The 13887-nt window shown below is 53.3% G+C and overlaps 1 protein-coding gene across 1 annotated transcript; it reads left to right on the forward strand.

Annotated features, from left to right (window-relative positions):
- Positions 1 to 2602: 2602 nt before the first annotated feature.
- On the forward strand, positions 2603 to 13162 carry Sv2a (synaptic vesicle glycoprotein 2A). The gene is made up of 12 exons (XM_015503032.2): positions 2603 to 3575; positions 4790 to 4970; positions 5714 to 5865; positions 5965 to 6098; positions 6682 to 6771; positions 6996 to 7106; positions 7270 to 7358; positions 8108 to 8272; positions 8475 to 8608; positions 9859 to 10065; positions 10621 to 10780; positions 11371 to 13162. Exons 1-12 carry the CDS (start codon positions 2957 to 2959, stop codon positions 11552 to 11554), a joined length of 2226 nt encoding a protein of 741 aa, XP_015358518.1. The 5' UTR covers positions 2603 to 2956; the 3' UTR covers positions 11555 to 13162.
- Positions 13163 to 13887: the final 725 nt, after the last annotated feature.

The following is a 13887-nucleotide window of genomic DNA, read 5'->3' on the forward strand; positions in this document are numbered from 1 at the left end:
ATTTCCCCCCCCCCCCTCAGAACTGTGGATGCTCCCATCTTCCTAGCCGTGGATAGGATGTGGGGAGGGAGGCACAGCCGTGTTGGTCCTGGAGTGGGGGCTGAGACCCAATCACCTAGCTGTCACAGGGAGGGGTGTTCTGGTATCTGCCACATCTACTCCTACCCCCACCCCCAGATGTTTTGATAAGTGGCTGCTTCTTAATGACCTTGTCACCTGAAGTAGGGTGGGCTGGAGATCTGGGTGGCCCCCAGAGCCAGGGGGATTGATGAGGGGTGCCAGTTGTCCTGAAGGGAAGCAGTTGCTCAGGAGATCTCCCATCTGCCCTTTACACCCACTGCAGAAATCTGGGCACGTTTTTTGGTCAGGTGAAGCCAGCCAGCCTTAAAGGGACCCGTAAACATGAACCTTGTCTTCTTTAACCTCCAACCTTTGCAAGTGTTGTCTCTTCTACAGGCTTAGCCACTCGGTGCTGCTTTTGGGGCTAAAAATAGCATCACTTCCTCACCAGCTCAAAGAATTTGTCTTCTTCCTCTCCCTCCTGGGTTTCTTGGCCCCAGGGGAGCTGGCTGTTGAGCCCTCCCTACCCCACACGCACCTCTCAGGGGTAAACAGTGTCAACAAACACGGGGTATGGCTCCTGGTGGATCCATCTGCTTCCCTCAGGGTTGGGGGCAGAGCCTGGTTGGGAAAGAAAGGAAGGGGATGCAAACTGCCATTCACTGAGGGGGTTCCACAGTTCCCTTTCTTTCATGGAGGATGGTTGGGCCCTGAACCACCAAGAAAAGAAGGTGACATAGGGGTCACTGCTTCTGGTCACTGTGGTCCACTGCTTACATCTGTCCTGAGGGGGTAAGGCTGTGATTGCCAGTGCTTCTTTCTGAGTCACATAGCATTACTTACCCTCTTGTACTGGGACTAGATTGTGAGTGAGTGTGTGTGTGTGTGTGTGTGTGTGTATTTGTCACATTTAAAGAAGGCCCTGGATGGGTGGGAGCAGAAGAAGGAGCAGAGTATTTTAAAGAGGACGACCTCTGATCTGAATCTGGGCCTGCTTCTCCTGTTTCCTGGGACAGAAAGGGGTTATCCCATGCCGCCCTTTGGAAGATGTCTTTTTTTTTGGTGGGGGGAGGCCCAAGGCCCCCTTCAGTCTCCACCAGCCACCTACGCAATGCGGTATTTGTGGAGTTTTTTTTCCTTGACTCTTGGTGGAGAAGCAGAAAGGATTAGGGGGATTAGGAAGGGAGGCTCTGGAAGAATGAGGTACCACTACAGGCCGCAGACCTCAATGTTAGCAATGTAGGAGTTTGATCAGTCATTTCCTTTCCCACCAATGAAAGGGGTCCCAGGTAGGACATTCTGAAGGAAGGTGGCAGCAGCCAGTCATCACTTTTCCTAGCTTTTGATCTTACCTCTTGCCTACTCAGTTCCAAGTCTCCCATGTTTGGATCTTCCCATGTTTCTCTGAAGGGAGATTCCAGCCCCAGATGCTGGAATTAAACCAAGTCAGAGGGTTCCTGGGAGGATACTGGGCAACAGTATCTAAGTGTGACCCCTGCTTGTCCCTTGCTGCCTCCTGCTTCTTTGACACTTACCAATACAATAAGGAGGAAGGAAGACTAACATTAATACCTACTGTGAGATTAAATTCTTATACTGTCACTGAGAAATAGAGATTCTCCCAATTTTATTATCAATTTCAATATGAGGACACTGAGGCTTAGAGAGGTTAAGTAACCTGCTTAAGAACAGTTACCAAGTGGCAGTGTTTGGGATTTCAACTTAGGTGATCTAACTGTCATGCACTTTGTGCTGAACTAGCATTCCCCTTGATCATGTCCCTTTCTGCTGATCACCCTAAAGAGTATCCAGACATAGCTTTTGTTTTGGGACCTTGTAAGGGAATACAGGGCATCACACTATGTTACTGTCACCACAATTATAGTACAAGCTAGTCTTTATTTATTACTTTTTATGTGCCTGGTACCATGACAAGGATCTTACATGCATTATGTCATTTAATCCTTACTTTCCCATTTTTAGATAAGCGGAAACTGAGGCTTGGGTATTCGAAACATGGCTGACTCACTTAGCTAGTAAACACTGAAGCAGAAAGTCAAACCCATGTTCATCTGACTCTGGAAGCTGAGCTTTTACCCGCTCAGCAATGTTGGGAGAACCCTCTCCTCAGGAGGCCTGTAAACATGGAGCCTGAGGGAAGAACTGGGCTCCACCTTCAGATGCCACCAGGGCACTGAAGGCCACAGGTTGGAGCCTTGGTCTCCCTACCATCCTCCTCAAGCTCCGCCCCCAGCAGGAACCCCAGACCAGGCTAGAGAAGGGAATTCTGGTTTCTTCTGTTTCCTGTTTTATCTTTGCAGATTGGGGATGAAATAAGGGCTCTGATCTTAATGTGAGGCAGGGTAGGTGATCGGAGCAAATCCCATGGGCCTGCCCTCCAAGCTCAAAGATCACAGCCATCTCGTCCCCGTGTACTGAGTGGTGGCTTAAAGGAAGGAGAACATCTCTGCTCCACAGGGTCCAGAGGGGGTTCTGGGTTGAGAGGGGCTCTCTATTGGCCTCTGGACCACCCTGGGACTCACAACCTCCTTGTTATCTCTTCCTTTTCTAGGTCTCCAGAGCTTCCTGGAGGAGAAGCAGTTATCCTGGCCGTCCAGCTCAGCCCCACCAGGCTGGCCCCCCTCCCTGCGCCCTACCCCCTTCCCCACTCACCTGCCTGAACTGAGTGTAGATCAGAGTCTCCCTTTTCCCTCCTAGACACTCCCTGGCCAGGCCCTATTTTCTTTTATTTTAAGCCCAAAGATACAGGACCCTGCGTCCTCTAAGTAACGGGCAGGGGAGGGGGGGTCTTCTGGACTCCGCAAATCCTTGAGCAAGATTCTGAAAAAGCAGCAGAGAGTGAGGCAGAGCCGGTGAAGCACCCCAAAGCCCCATCATGGAAGAAGGCTTCCGAGACCGGGCAGCTTTCATCCGCGGGGCCAAAGACATCGCCAAGGAGGTCAAGAAGCACGCGGCCAAAAAGGTGGTGAAGGGCCTGGACAGGGTCCAGGATGAATACTCCCGAAGGTCCTATTCCCGCTTTGAGGAGGAGGAGGATGACGACGACTACCCTGCCCCTGCCGACGGCTATTACCGTGGAGAAGGGGCCCAGGACGAGGAGGAGGGAGGTGCATCTAGCGATGCCACCGAAGGCCACGACGAGGATGATGAGATCTACGAAGGCGAATATCAGGGCATCCCCCGGGCAGAGTCGGGGGGCAAAGGAGAGAGGATGGCGGATGGGGCACCCCTGGCCGGAGTGAGAGGGGGCTTGAGTGATGGGGAGGGCCCTCCTGGCCGGGGGGAGGCACAGCGGCGGAAAGAACGAGAAGAACTGGCCCAGCAATATGAAGCCATCCTACGGGAGTGTGGCCATGGCCGCTTCCAGTGGACACTCTATTTTGTGCTTGGTCTGGCGCTGATGGCTGATGGCGTCGAGGTCTTTGTGGTGGGCTTTGTGCTGCCCAGTGCTGAGAAGGACATGTGCCTGTCTGACTCCAACAAGGGCATGCTGGGTAAGGGACAGCGGGACAGGAACCCTCTCCCCCCCACCTCTGTCTGGGAATGCTCCCTCCTTCCCACTGGATCCCTAGAAGTCCTGCTTCCAAGGAGTACTCAGAGGGCCCCAGGAGCCTCCACACACTGTCCCTCACACACACCCTCTTCTTGGGGTTGGGACAGTAAAGTTGTGTGTGACAGAGGGGCTTGGGCCAATGGGTGGTGGTGTCTTCCTTAGTTCTGCAGGAGGTAGGGATGGTAGGATGGCAACTGCTTCACCTTTTCTTCTTATCCTTTCCTCTTGTTATCCTGCTCTCATTCCCTGACTGGGGAACAAGAAGCAGTATTCAAACTCCCTGGTCCAAGTGGGGAGGGTCAGTTTGGGGTGGTGGGGTAGGGACTCCCACATCTCTCACTCAGACTTGGGAGTGTCCAGGGCCGTGAGTAGTCTCTGATGGCCTTTCCTGATGGGCACCTTGAAGAGGGAAATCCCTTAGACTGACCACGAAAGGATCTAGGTCTTGCTGTACCTTGGACAGGTCTCTTCTCCCTGGGGTTTGGTTTGGGTATGGTTAAAGTGCAAAGTTTGGAATATGTGATTTTTAAGATCAATAATGACTGACTTTATGAAGGAAGCAATAATCTGGGGAGTTTTAGGACCAGAAGTATTGAGACTAGAAGGGATAAAGAATGGGTTTTGTGTGTGGGATTTCCTGGGAAGATTAAAGGGATCAAACTCCCATTCCCAAGAAACAAGAGAGACCTTCTGATGTTTCAAGGGCATCAAAGCAGGGAGGGTAGGAAGAACGCCCCCCGCCCCACACACACACCTGGGGGATCTGGGGATATAGGCAGATTCATTCTTTCATCTAGTTGAGCCAGGATATGTGTGTGTGTGTGTGTGTGTGTGTGAGAGAGAGAGAGAGAGAGAGAGAGACAGACAGACAGACAGACAGACAGACGGAAATGAGAGAGAAGAAGAGTAAAGCTCGGGTTTTCCGCATGTTGCACTCCTGCCTTTGAACCACTGGTCTGCAGAGATGACCTTCCCTCTTTGCTCACACAATCCATCTTCTCTCGCACGCTCTGGTCTCTGGGTCGACTTAGCTTCTAGAAGTTCTTCAGGGCCTGGGTGTGTCCTGCTGCCGTTCAGTCCCGTAGTGCTCAGCGAAGGGTGGAATCCAGGTGTGTCTGCTCACACCCCTTCTGTGTGTTTTTCTCCCGGCTCCAGGCCTCATTGTCTACCTGGGCATGATGGTGGGAGCCTTCTTCTGGGGAGGTCTGGCTGACCGGCTGGGTCGGAGACAGTGTCTGCTCATCTCGCTCTCAGTCAACAGTGTCTTCGCCTTCTTCTCCTCCTTCGTCCAGGGTTATGGCACTTTCCTCTTCTGCCGTCTCCTTTCTGGGGTTGGGTGAGTGTCTGCATCCTGAGGACAGGACTGTGCTGTGGTCCCTGTTAAATCTTGAGGCCTGACAGTGTCAGGCCCATCAGCTAGGTCTTAGGTATGTGTGGATGGAATGAGTTCCTCTCCGCCCTGATTGTCTTCAGGCTGGCTCCCCTGTGTGCTGCTGTCCAATGTGCTGTCCCCGTGCCTGGTCCACTCCGGGGTCCTCCGGTCCACTCCTAGTTCTCCTTCTGGGCCTCAGTCTCAACCCTGTGTCCTCGTGACCCTGGAGTCATTACATACCTCCTGCATCTGGCCACAGACCTTGAAGTCATCTCCATCTCTAAGCGTCTGACGCCTGTCCTAGCTCTACTGCACTTCCCCAACCACCAGGAGACCCCATGGCCTTGTCTTCAGGCCCCTTCGGGCTTGCTCCCCCAACACCTGACCCCAGACTCCTCATGGTCCATTTTTTCCTCTGGAGATTCCCCTTGTCTGCAGTTATCTTCCCTCCCTCCCAACTCTGGAGTCACCATCAAGAGTCAAAGTCTCTTCCTTCCCTTACTCTGAGACCTACTGGTCTGTTTCCCACTGTCCCAACAATGTGTGCTTGATGGCTGGTGGTGACAGGGTACGGTGGGGCATGAGGTGTGAGATGGAATCGCTGAAAAGTCGGTCTAGAGTGAAAGGAGCTTGGGGGTCCAGAGCACGGGGCAGGGAACAGGGAATATGGCCACTTTTTAATGCTAAATTCTCAAAATGCTGTCCAGGATTGGAGGGTCCATCCCCATTGTCTTCTCCTATTTTTCGGAGTTCCTGGCCCAGGAGAAACGTGGGGAGCATTTGAGCTGGCTCTGCATGTTTTGGATGATTGGCGGAGTGTACGCGGCTGCCATGGCCTGGGCCATCATTCCCCACTACGGTAGGAGCCCTAGAGGCAGCCCTGGACTCCCCTGTGGTGGGAGCCCCCCCACCCCGGCCTCTGACCTCCCGGCTGATGCCATGACCCTGTCTCTGCCAGGATGGAGTTTTCAGATGGGCTCTGCTTACCAGTTTCATAGCTGGAGGGTCTTCGTGCTCGTCTGCGCCTTCCCGTCCGTGTTTGCCATCGGGGCTCTGACCACGCAGCCTGAGAGCCCCCGCTTCTTCCTGGAGGTGAATGGGGCTGTGCTGGGTGAGGGGTGGGGCGGGGGGGCAACAAGGGCCCCCTGTTTAAACTCTCGCGTGGGATTTGTGTGCTCCGCGTGACTGTTTTCCTTCCTCAAGGATCCGCACTCTGGGGACTTATCTTGCTTCCTTTGCCTTGGAACGTCTCTCCAGAGGGATTCTGTGGGTGGAGAAACAGGGAATCGTCCAGCCATGTGTGGCTTCAGATTTTGCAGTCAGGAGCCCTGGCCCTGGCCCTGGCTTTATAGCGCACGTTCCTACCCTTCTTCCCCCTCGGGCAACACCTGGGTCCCGCAGGGTCAGGTGCTGCCTTTTCTAACTACACACTTGCTCATTATCTCCCTTGTCTCTCTCCATGTACCAGGGAGTCCCTAGGATCTGTGCTTGCATTTGTCCCCTACACTCTTGCCCAAGGCTGATTGTGTCTTGCCAACTCCAGCTGGGGGTGATGCATGCCCATGGGCCGGAATTTAAGTACCGTTTGGGGGTGGCTGTCTTTAGATTGGGGCAGGGTTCTGCAGCCCTGAGTCAGGGGGCTGACCTGGACGCGGGCTCATGTTTGCGGCTCTAGAACGGGAAGCATGACGAAGCCTGGATGGTGCTGAAGCAGGTCCACGACACCAACATGCGGGCCAAGGGGCACCCGGAGCGGGTCTTCTCAGTAAGCCGCCCCCAGCAGTCCCCCAAGCCCTCGCAGCCTCCGCCCCTGCTTGGCCCCTTTCTGTCCACTTTCCCAGACATCTCCAACCACGTTCTACCTTGGTGACATTCTCGGGTGTCATAGCCACTCTCTGTCTCCCATTTTGCTACCGCAGGGAAACTGAGGCACTTGGACAGGACTGGGAAACAGAGTGTCTGACTGTTCGTCCCTTCTTTTGACTCCAGGTGACCCACATTAAGACGATTCATCAGGAGGATGAATTGATTGAGATTCAGTCGGACACAGGGACCTGGTACCAGCGCTGGGGGGTCCGGGCCCTGAGCCTGGGGGGGCAGGTAATTGGGGATGGGATGGTGGAGAGGGACAGGTGGAGAGGAAGGCGGGGCTTGAGCCTGTGTGAGCGGGTGAACATGAACTGGAGGGAGGTGGTAGGGCGGAACAACGGGGTCTGTGTGTGCTGGGAGTTAGTGCAGCCGCCCTCTGCTTTTGCTCTGGTAGGTTTGGGGGAATTTTCTCTCTTGTTTCGGCCCAGAATACCGACGTATCACTCTGATGATGATGGGTGTGTGGTTCACCATGTCATTCAGGTAAGGAGTGAGTGGGCATGTGCCATGTGTGGTTGTCGTGGTGCATGGACTGGGAGAGAGGTGGGGAAATGGAAATGCAGGGGACAGACAACGAGGGAAGGTGTTGTTCCCATCCCCCGACGCGCCATCCGATTTCTCTACCCCATTCATTCATTCAACAAACATATTGTAGGATGAGCAGAATCAAGTTTCTGTTTGGGGCAGGTACTGTGCTGGACTGAAGTAGATGTGCGCAGTCCTCATGGAGTTGACATTCTGTCAGAGCTAGATAGAGCAGTGTGATGGCGGCATTGTGGGAACACTTGGGACGTTGGAGTAGGAATCTAAATCCTAAAGAAGGGATGGCAGTGGGGCTGGTGTTATGGCTCAGCGGTAGAGCACTCGCCTAGCACGTGTGAGGCCCTGGGTTCAATCCTCAGCACCACATAAAGATAAATAAATAAAATAAAGGTCTTATGTCCATCTACGACTAATATATATATATAAAGAATGCATGGGAGTTAGGCTGAGGGTGGGGATTGGGAGAGTGTTTTGGCCGAGGGAAGAGCAAATGCCTTTGGTGGGTAAGAAGTCCTGTGGGTCGCACACAAGACCACAGAGCGCCTGAAGCATGTAATTGGGAAGGGAGGGATGTGAGACGGGGCTGGGGTGAACACGGTCCTGATAAAGGCCAGCTCTGTTTCTCCCTCAGTCGGCACGGCCTGGCTCTGATGTCTAATCTGTCCTGATCCCTACCCTTGGTTCTTCAGCTACTACGGTCTGACCGTCTGGTTTCCTGACATGATCCGACATCTTCAGGCCATGGACTATGCGGCCCGCACCAAAGTGTTCCCTGGGGAGCGTGTAGAGCATGTGACTTTTAACTTCACACTGGAGAATCAGATCCACCGAGGAGGGCAGTACTTCAATGACAAGTATGTGGGGACCTTAGACTTCCCTCCTCCCCTGTCCCTTCTTCCCCTTGTCTCTGATGAATCTGGGAGTTCAAGACAAGGTGGCCTGGGGCAAATACCTAGTTCTCTTTAGTGGGGCTGCCCATTACCTCACTAAGGAAGTCTTGGAGGAAGAGCCGAGGATGGGGTGAGGGGAAGATGTCTCACTCCCCTGGTCTTGCAGGTTCATTGGGCTGCGTCTGAAGTCGGTGTCCTTTGAGGATTCACTCTTTGAAGAGTGTTACTTTGAGGATGTCACATCCAGCAACACGTTCTTCCGAAACTGCACATTCATCAGCACCGTGTTCTACAACACTGGTAAGGTGGAGAGCTGGTGGGTGGCCCCTGGACACAGGACAGTGAACCTTACTCACTAGTGTTCAACCTGAAGCCCTCAGGGGCCTGGGGGGAAGCTGGCATGGGAGCTTCGTGGCTACTACCAATAATCTGGAAAATCCAATGAGTATTGGACATTTTTCTGTGATAGAATATCTGACAAAGATATCAAGTTCCTTTGCTTTTGGTTGGAACTATAATAATTCAGTGTATTAAATGTATATTTTTTCAATACTGGTGCCCTTTACCACATAACCAGTCCTTTTTATTTTTTTTCTTTTGAGACAGGCTCTCAGTAAGTTGCTGAGGGTCTTGCTAAATTGCTGAGGCTGGCTTTGAATTTTCAATCCTCCTACCTCAGCCACCTGAGTTGCTGAGATTACAGGCATGTGCCACAATGCCCACCAGTGTATATAAACACACACACACACACACACACATATATTTTTAGACCAGGGGCGCTTAACCACTCAGCCTCATCCCCAACCCCTTTTAATATTTTATTTAGAGATGGGGTCTGACTAAGTTGCCTAGGGCCTTGCTAAGTTGTTGAGGCTGGCTTTAAGTTGGTGATCTTCCTACCTCAGTCTCCTGAGCCTCTGGGATTACAGACGTGTGCCACCGCACCTGGCTACTTTTAAAGAAGGCAAAAATAGTTCAAAACAGGATCCCCGGAAAAAAGCAAAGCAATAAAAAGGATATTTGATAGGGAAAAATGTTGGGAATCATTATATTCATGTACTTCTTTAACAGCGATTCTCAAACTGTATGCACACGAAGTGCCGTCCTTGTGAGCCAGATTGAGGTATGACACTTCCACACGGAGCATTGGGTGAACTTTTCCCACCTTGCAGAAAGAAAATAATAGATAGGATTTTTGGTTCTTCAGCTACTACGGTCTGACCGTCTGGTTTTTTTCCCTAGAAAAAGATTTGAGACCTAGGTGGTGTGATTGCTCCTAGTCGGCTCAGGTGAACACAAAGAACCAACAAGAATCGGGGTAGTAATGGGAACCTTGGAAACGTCACTGTTTGGTTATGGTCATCATCTTTCATACCGGTTCCGAGTTCCCATGGTGATGTTATTCACTGTTTTGCCATGAGTGTCTGGACAAATTTTGAGAGCCCCCTCCTGCGAAACCCCACAAAACCACGGAGCCCTGTGCCAGGAGCAGCGGCAGCCTCTGTGTCCCCTGGCGTGACCGCCTGCCCTGTCTTGGCCTTCCTCCTCAGACCTGTTTGAGTACAAGTTTGTGAACAGCCGTCTGGTCAACAGCACGTTCCTGCACAACAAGGAGGGCTGCCCACTGGACGTGACAGGGACCGGAGAAGGTGCCTACATGGTGTACTTTGTCAGCTTCCTCGGGACCCTGGCAGTGCTGCCTGGAAACATCGTGTCTGCCCTGCTCATGGACAAGATTGGCAGGCTCAGGATGCTCGGTGAGGGCAGAGGCGCGTGGCGGCCGTCTAGGTCAGAGCGTGTTGGGGAGTCAGGGGCTGGTTCTCTGACGAGACGGGCCAGAGGCCTTCTCTCTCTCACTTTTGCTCTCCAGGGGCTGCTGCAGGAGTGGGACGGGCCTGACCCGGAAGCTTCTCGGGGATACAGGAGGCAGGCAGAGTAGCAAGGACAGATAGGGCACAGGCTGTGAGGTTAGCAGTAGGAGTCTCAGCTGCACTGCCACCGAGGCAGGTGGCCTGGCTGTCGTGTGCAACAGGGGAGTGACACCTGGACCTGCCTCCTGCTGTGGATGTATTAGACGGATGCATGTCAACCCGCGTCGGGCAGCTGGGCCCACAGTGGGCACTGGGCCCACATCACTGAGGGCTAGTGATGCTGTTAGTGAACAGATAATGACAGGGACGCTGGGGACAGGTGAGAAGCCCTCCTTTGGCTGCCTGGGGAAAAGAGTCTCGTCCTGGGCGGCCTCGGAGCTGTCGATGGCACCGACCGATGGCCTGGCAGCCAGGCTCATTCGCTTTCTCCCCTGGCTCCAGCTGGCTCCAGTGTGATGTCCTGTGTCTCCTGCTTCTTCCTGTCTTTTGGGAACAGCGAGTCGGCCATGATTGCTCTGCTCTGCCTTTTTGGGGGGGTCAGCATTGCATCCTGGAACGCGCTGGACGTGTTGACCGTGGAACTCTACCCTTCGGACAAGAGGTAGCTGGAGTGTGGTGGGGGCAGGGCAGGAGGCTTAGGGCCCAGAGGGCAGGTGAGAAGTGGTGTGAAGAAGAGGGCTGAATAGGAAGAACACCTTGAGGGGTGGGAGGAGACACTTCCCATTGAATGACTCTTCTCAGGGCGGGTAGCTTTTGGCCGGGCCTGGTGGCGCCTGCCGGTAATCTAGTGACGTGGGAGGCTGAGGCGGGAGGATCACAAGTTTGAGGCCAACCTCAGTAACTAAGCGAGGCCCTAAGCAATTGAGTGAGACCCTGCCTCAAAATCAAAAATCAAAAAGGACCGGGAAACTGGCTCAGTGGTAAAGTACTTCTGGGTTTAACCCCCAGTACCAAAAAACAAGCAAACAAACAACCCAGCTGGTAGCTTTTGTATCTGCCCCTGGTGGTCTTAAATATCAACCTCGTTTTTGATCTCTTTCCCTCCTTGTCCCCTCCCTCTCCTGCCTCACCACCTTCCTCCTCCCCCTTGCGCACTGCCTGCCATCTTCCTCCACTTCATCTCTCTGCCCGCCCGCTCTTCCCTGCCTCACTGCTGGGCCTGCCCTCCGTGGCACTGGGACTCCTGGGCAGGACCACGGCCTTTGGCTTCCTGAATGCCCTGTGCAAGCTGGCCGCCGTGCTGGGGATCAGCATCTTCACCTCCTTTGTGGGGATCACCAAGGCTGCCCCCATCCTCTTCGCCTCGGCCGCCCTCGCCCTCGGCAGCTCTCTGGCCCTGAAGCTGCCCGAGACCCGGGGGCAGGTACTGCAGTGAGGGGCCTCGGGGGCTTTGGGGGTGGCAGGCACACTGTGAGACCAACAACTCCCTTCTTTCTCCTCCCTGACCTGCCATCCTGGACCCCGGAACCTGGCTCCCAGTTCCCTGTGATTAGCTGTGTGTGCGTGCGTGTGCATGTGTGTGATCCCCGTGGGCAGGGACTGCAGGGAAGGCTCTTCGCCCAGTTTGGGGGTGAAGCACTACTCCTCACCTACCGCCCTTGACTTTGCACAAGAGAAGGCTGAGCCCCCCATCTCCCCGGTGTGAGTGAGGGGCCCCTGCTTCCCTGCCCCCGCGGTTCCAGAACAGGCTCCCCCTCCCCTCGTCCCCTCAGCCTAGGCCCTTGTGAAATCACGGGTACGCAGTTATCTCGGGGGCTGAGGCTTGGGTGTAGATCATGGACCAAGAGAACTTGGGGTCCGAGGGCCGAGTGTGCCCTCTCACACCTCCCAATGGGTGCTGGGGAGAAGCAATGAACCTCAGCCCTCTGGCCTCCCCTTTTCCCTCAGTTTGGGCTGGAAACCTGAAGCCTGGATCTTATGGAATTACTTTCTGATTCTTATTTATTTATATATTAAGTTCTGAGGCAGCTTAGACTGTGTGTGAATATGTGTGTACACTTATGTGTGTGTGTGTGTATGTGCCAAGGGGTGGGGTGTCACTCTGCTGTCCTAAAATCTAAGCTAAGGGCAATTTCAACGACACACACAACCCTGCCTCCCGCAGTACTCCCTCATCTGTCTCTGTTGGGCCTGGGAGGGAGGAACCTGGGCCTTGGGGATGAGCCTGCATTCTAGGGGGCCTGAGGGCACCCGGGCAGGGAGGCCGTCGCTGCCCGTCCCCGCCCGTCCCCTCAAGCCTGGCTTCTCCTGGAGTAGGAGGAGCACAGTGCCCTCCCCTCCATCCCCAGCGGGTCCCCTCACTGGCAGGGGGGGGGCCGGGAGGAAAGGAAGACAGGCCTGTGGTCAACCAGCAGACCCAAAAGCACAAGGTGCTGGGGCAGGGGCAGGAAGCGGGGCCCTCCTGGCATCTTCTCTAGAGGTGGGGGAGGCTCAGCAGCAAGTGAGGGGCCCTAATGCGGGGACCAGAAGCCTCAGTTTCCCCTTCCCACCCTCCACACAATAGCCTCTGTAGGTTAGGCTGCCCTGTCCACCCTAATATGTGCGGCTGCTCTTTGGTGCCCTCTTCCCACCCTACCCTAGCTGTGATGTGCTGTAGTTTTTAGCTGTTTGTAAAATGTTTAAAAAAAGTTAAAAGGAAAAAGTGAAAATAACAACAAGAAAATCCAAATTCACCCTCCTCATGCTGCGTCTGGTGCCCTCACCCTATGGTCACTCTCCTATTTTGTAACACCGACCAGGTGGTGACTGTTTAACTCTTTGGTGTCTGTGCTCAAAGGACCGCCTTCTCCTCCAGTGCCCAGTGTGCGAGTGTGTGCCCTCTTCCCTCACCCCTCACTTGCTGGACGTAGCCCCCTCCCATACCCTCCAGGAGACCCATCCATCTTCCTCGCTCTCCTGGGGAACCCTAAACCCATCTCTGTTGATGTGAAGAATGAACAATACTGGTGAAAAATAAAAGGAAATAAATCCTCAAAATCCAAAATGGCTGTGTCGACTTCTTTGCCTCTGCCTACATCTAAGTCCATTCTGAGAGTCCTGGAAGGGTAAATGGTGGTGGAAGAACATGTCCCCCTCCAATCTGGAGGCCAGAATAACAAGATGTATCATACTCCCCATCTCGACCTTCCCACCTTGGAGAGCCCTGTCAACTCTCCTGGGTTTGAAAACAAGGAATGATTCCTCCAAATCTTCTGGTGTGCCTTTGAAAATAGATTCCAGACTCTATTCTTGACTTGTGGGATCACCACCCCCCCTTTTTTTTTGGTGGCAGGGAAGGCCTCAAATTTACATTTTGAACAAGATTCCTCAGGAATTCTTCCCTATGAAGAAATCTGAAATGCACTACTTGCAACTGACCTCAAACTCCCCTCTCACTCTAGTCCACTGCCTTCCTAATTTTCTGATTTTATAGTACCTCTCAGGTCAACTACTTCATTTTCCATCCCCACAGATGCCCTCCAAGTCAAGGTCCCCCCTCCACTCCTGATCCATCTCTGCCTCCAGTTTCCCATGCCAACCCCCACAGATGTCACTGCTAGATCAGTCGTGTTTCCAAATGCTCTTTGGCATGCCTATACCCCAAATTCTTCAATGACTCCCTACTGCCCAACCAGATGCAGTCTAAAAATTCTTTTTTTAAAAAAAATTTTTAATATTTATTTTTTAGTTATAGGTGAACACAGTATTTTTTAAATTATTATTGTTTTT

The sequence above is a fragment of the Marmota marmota genome, unplaced genomic scaffold, assembly GCF_001458135.2.
Source record: "Marmota marmota marmota unplaced genomic scaffold, marMar, whole genome shotgun sequence".
Classification (NCBI taxonomy): domain Eukaryota; kingdom Metazoa; phylum Chordata; class Mammalia; order Rodentia; family Sciuridae; genus Marmota; species Marmota marmota.

What these genes read in the sequence shown, in the direction of transcription:
- Sv2a (XM_015503032.2), top strand. Translation starts at nt 2,957, where the DNA reads ATGGAAGAAGGCTTCCGAGACCGGGCAGCTTTCATCCGCGGGGCCAAA. An exon ending in CTCCAACAAGGGCATGCTGG is followed by an intron (nt 3,576 to 4,789) that starts GTAAGGGACAGC and finishes TCCCGGCTCCAG; the next exon opens with GCCTCATTGTCTACCTGGGC. An exon ending in CCCTGAGCCTGGGGGGGCAG is followed by an intron (nt 7,107 to 7,269) that starts GTAATTGGGGAT and finishes TTGCTCTGGTAG; the next exon opens with GTTTGGGGGAATTTTCTCTC.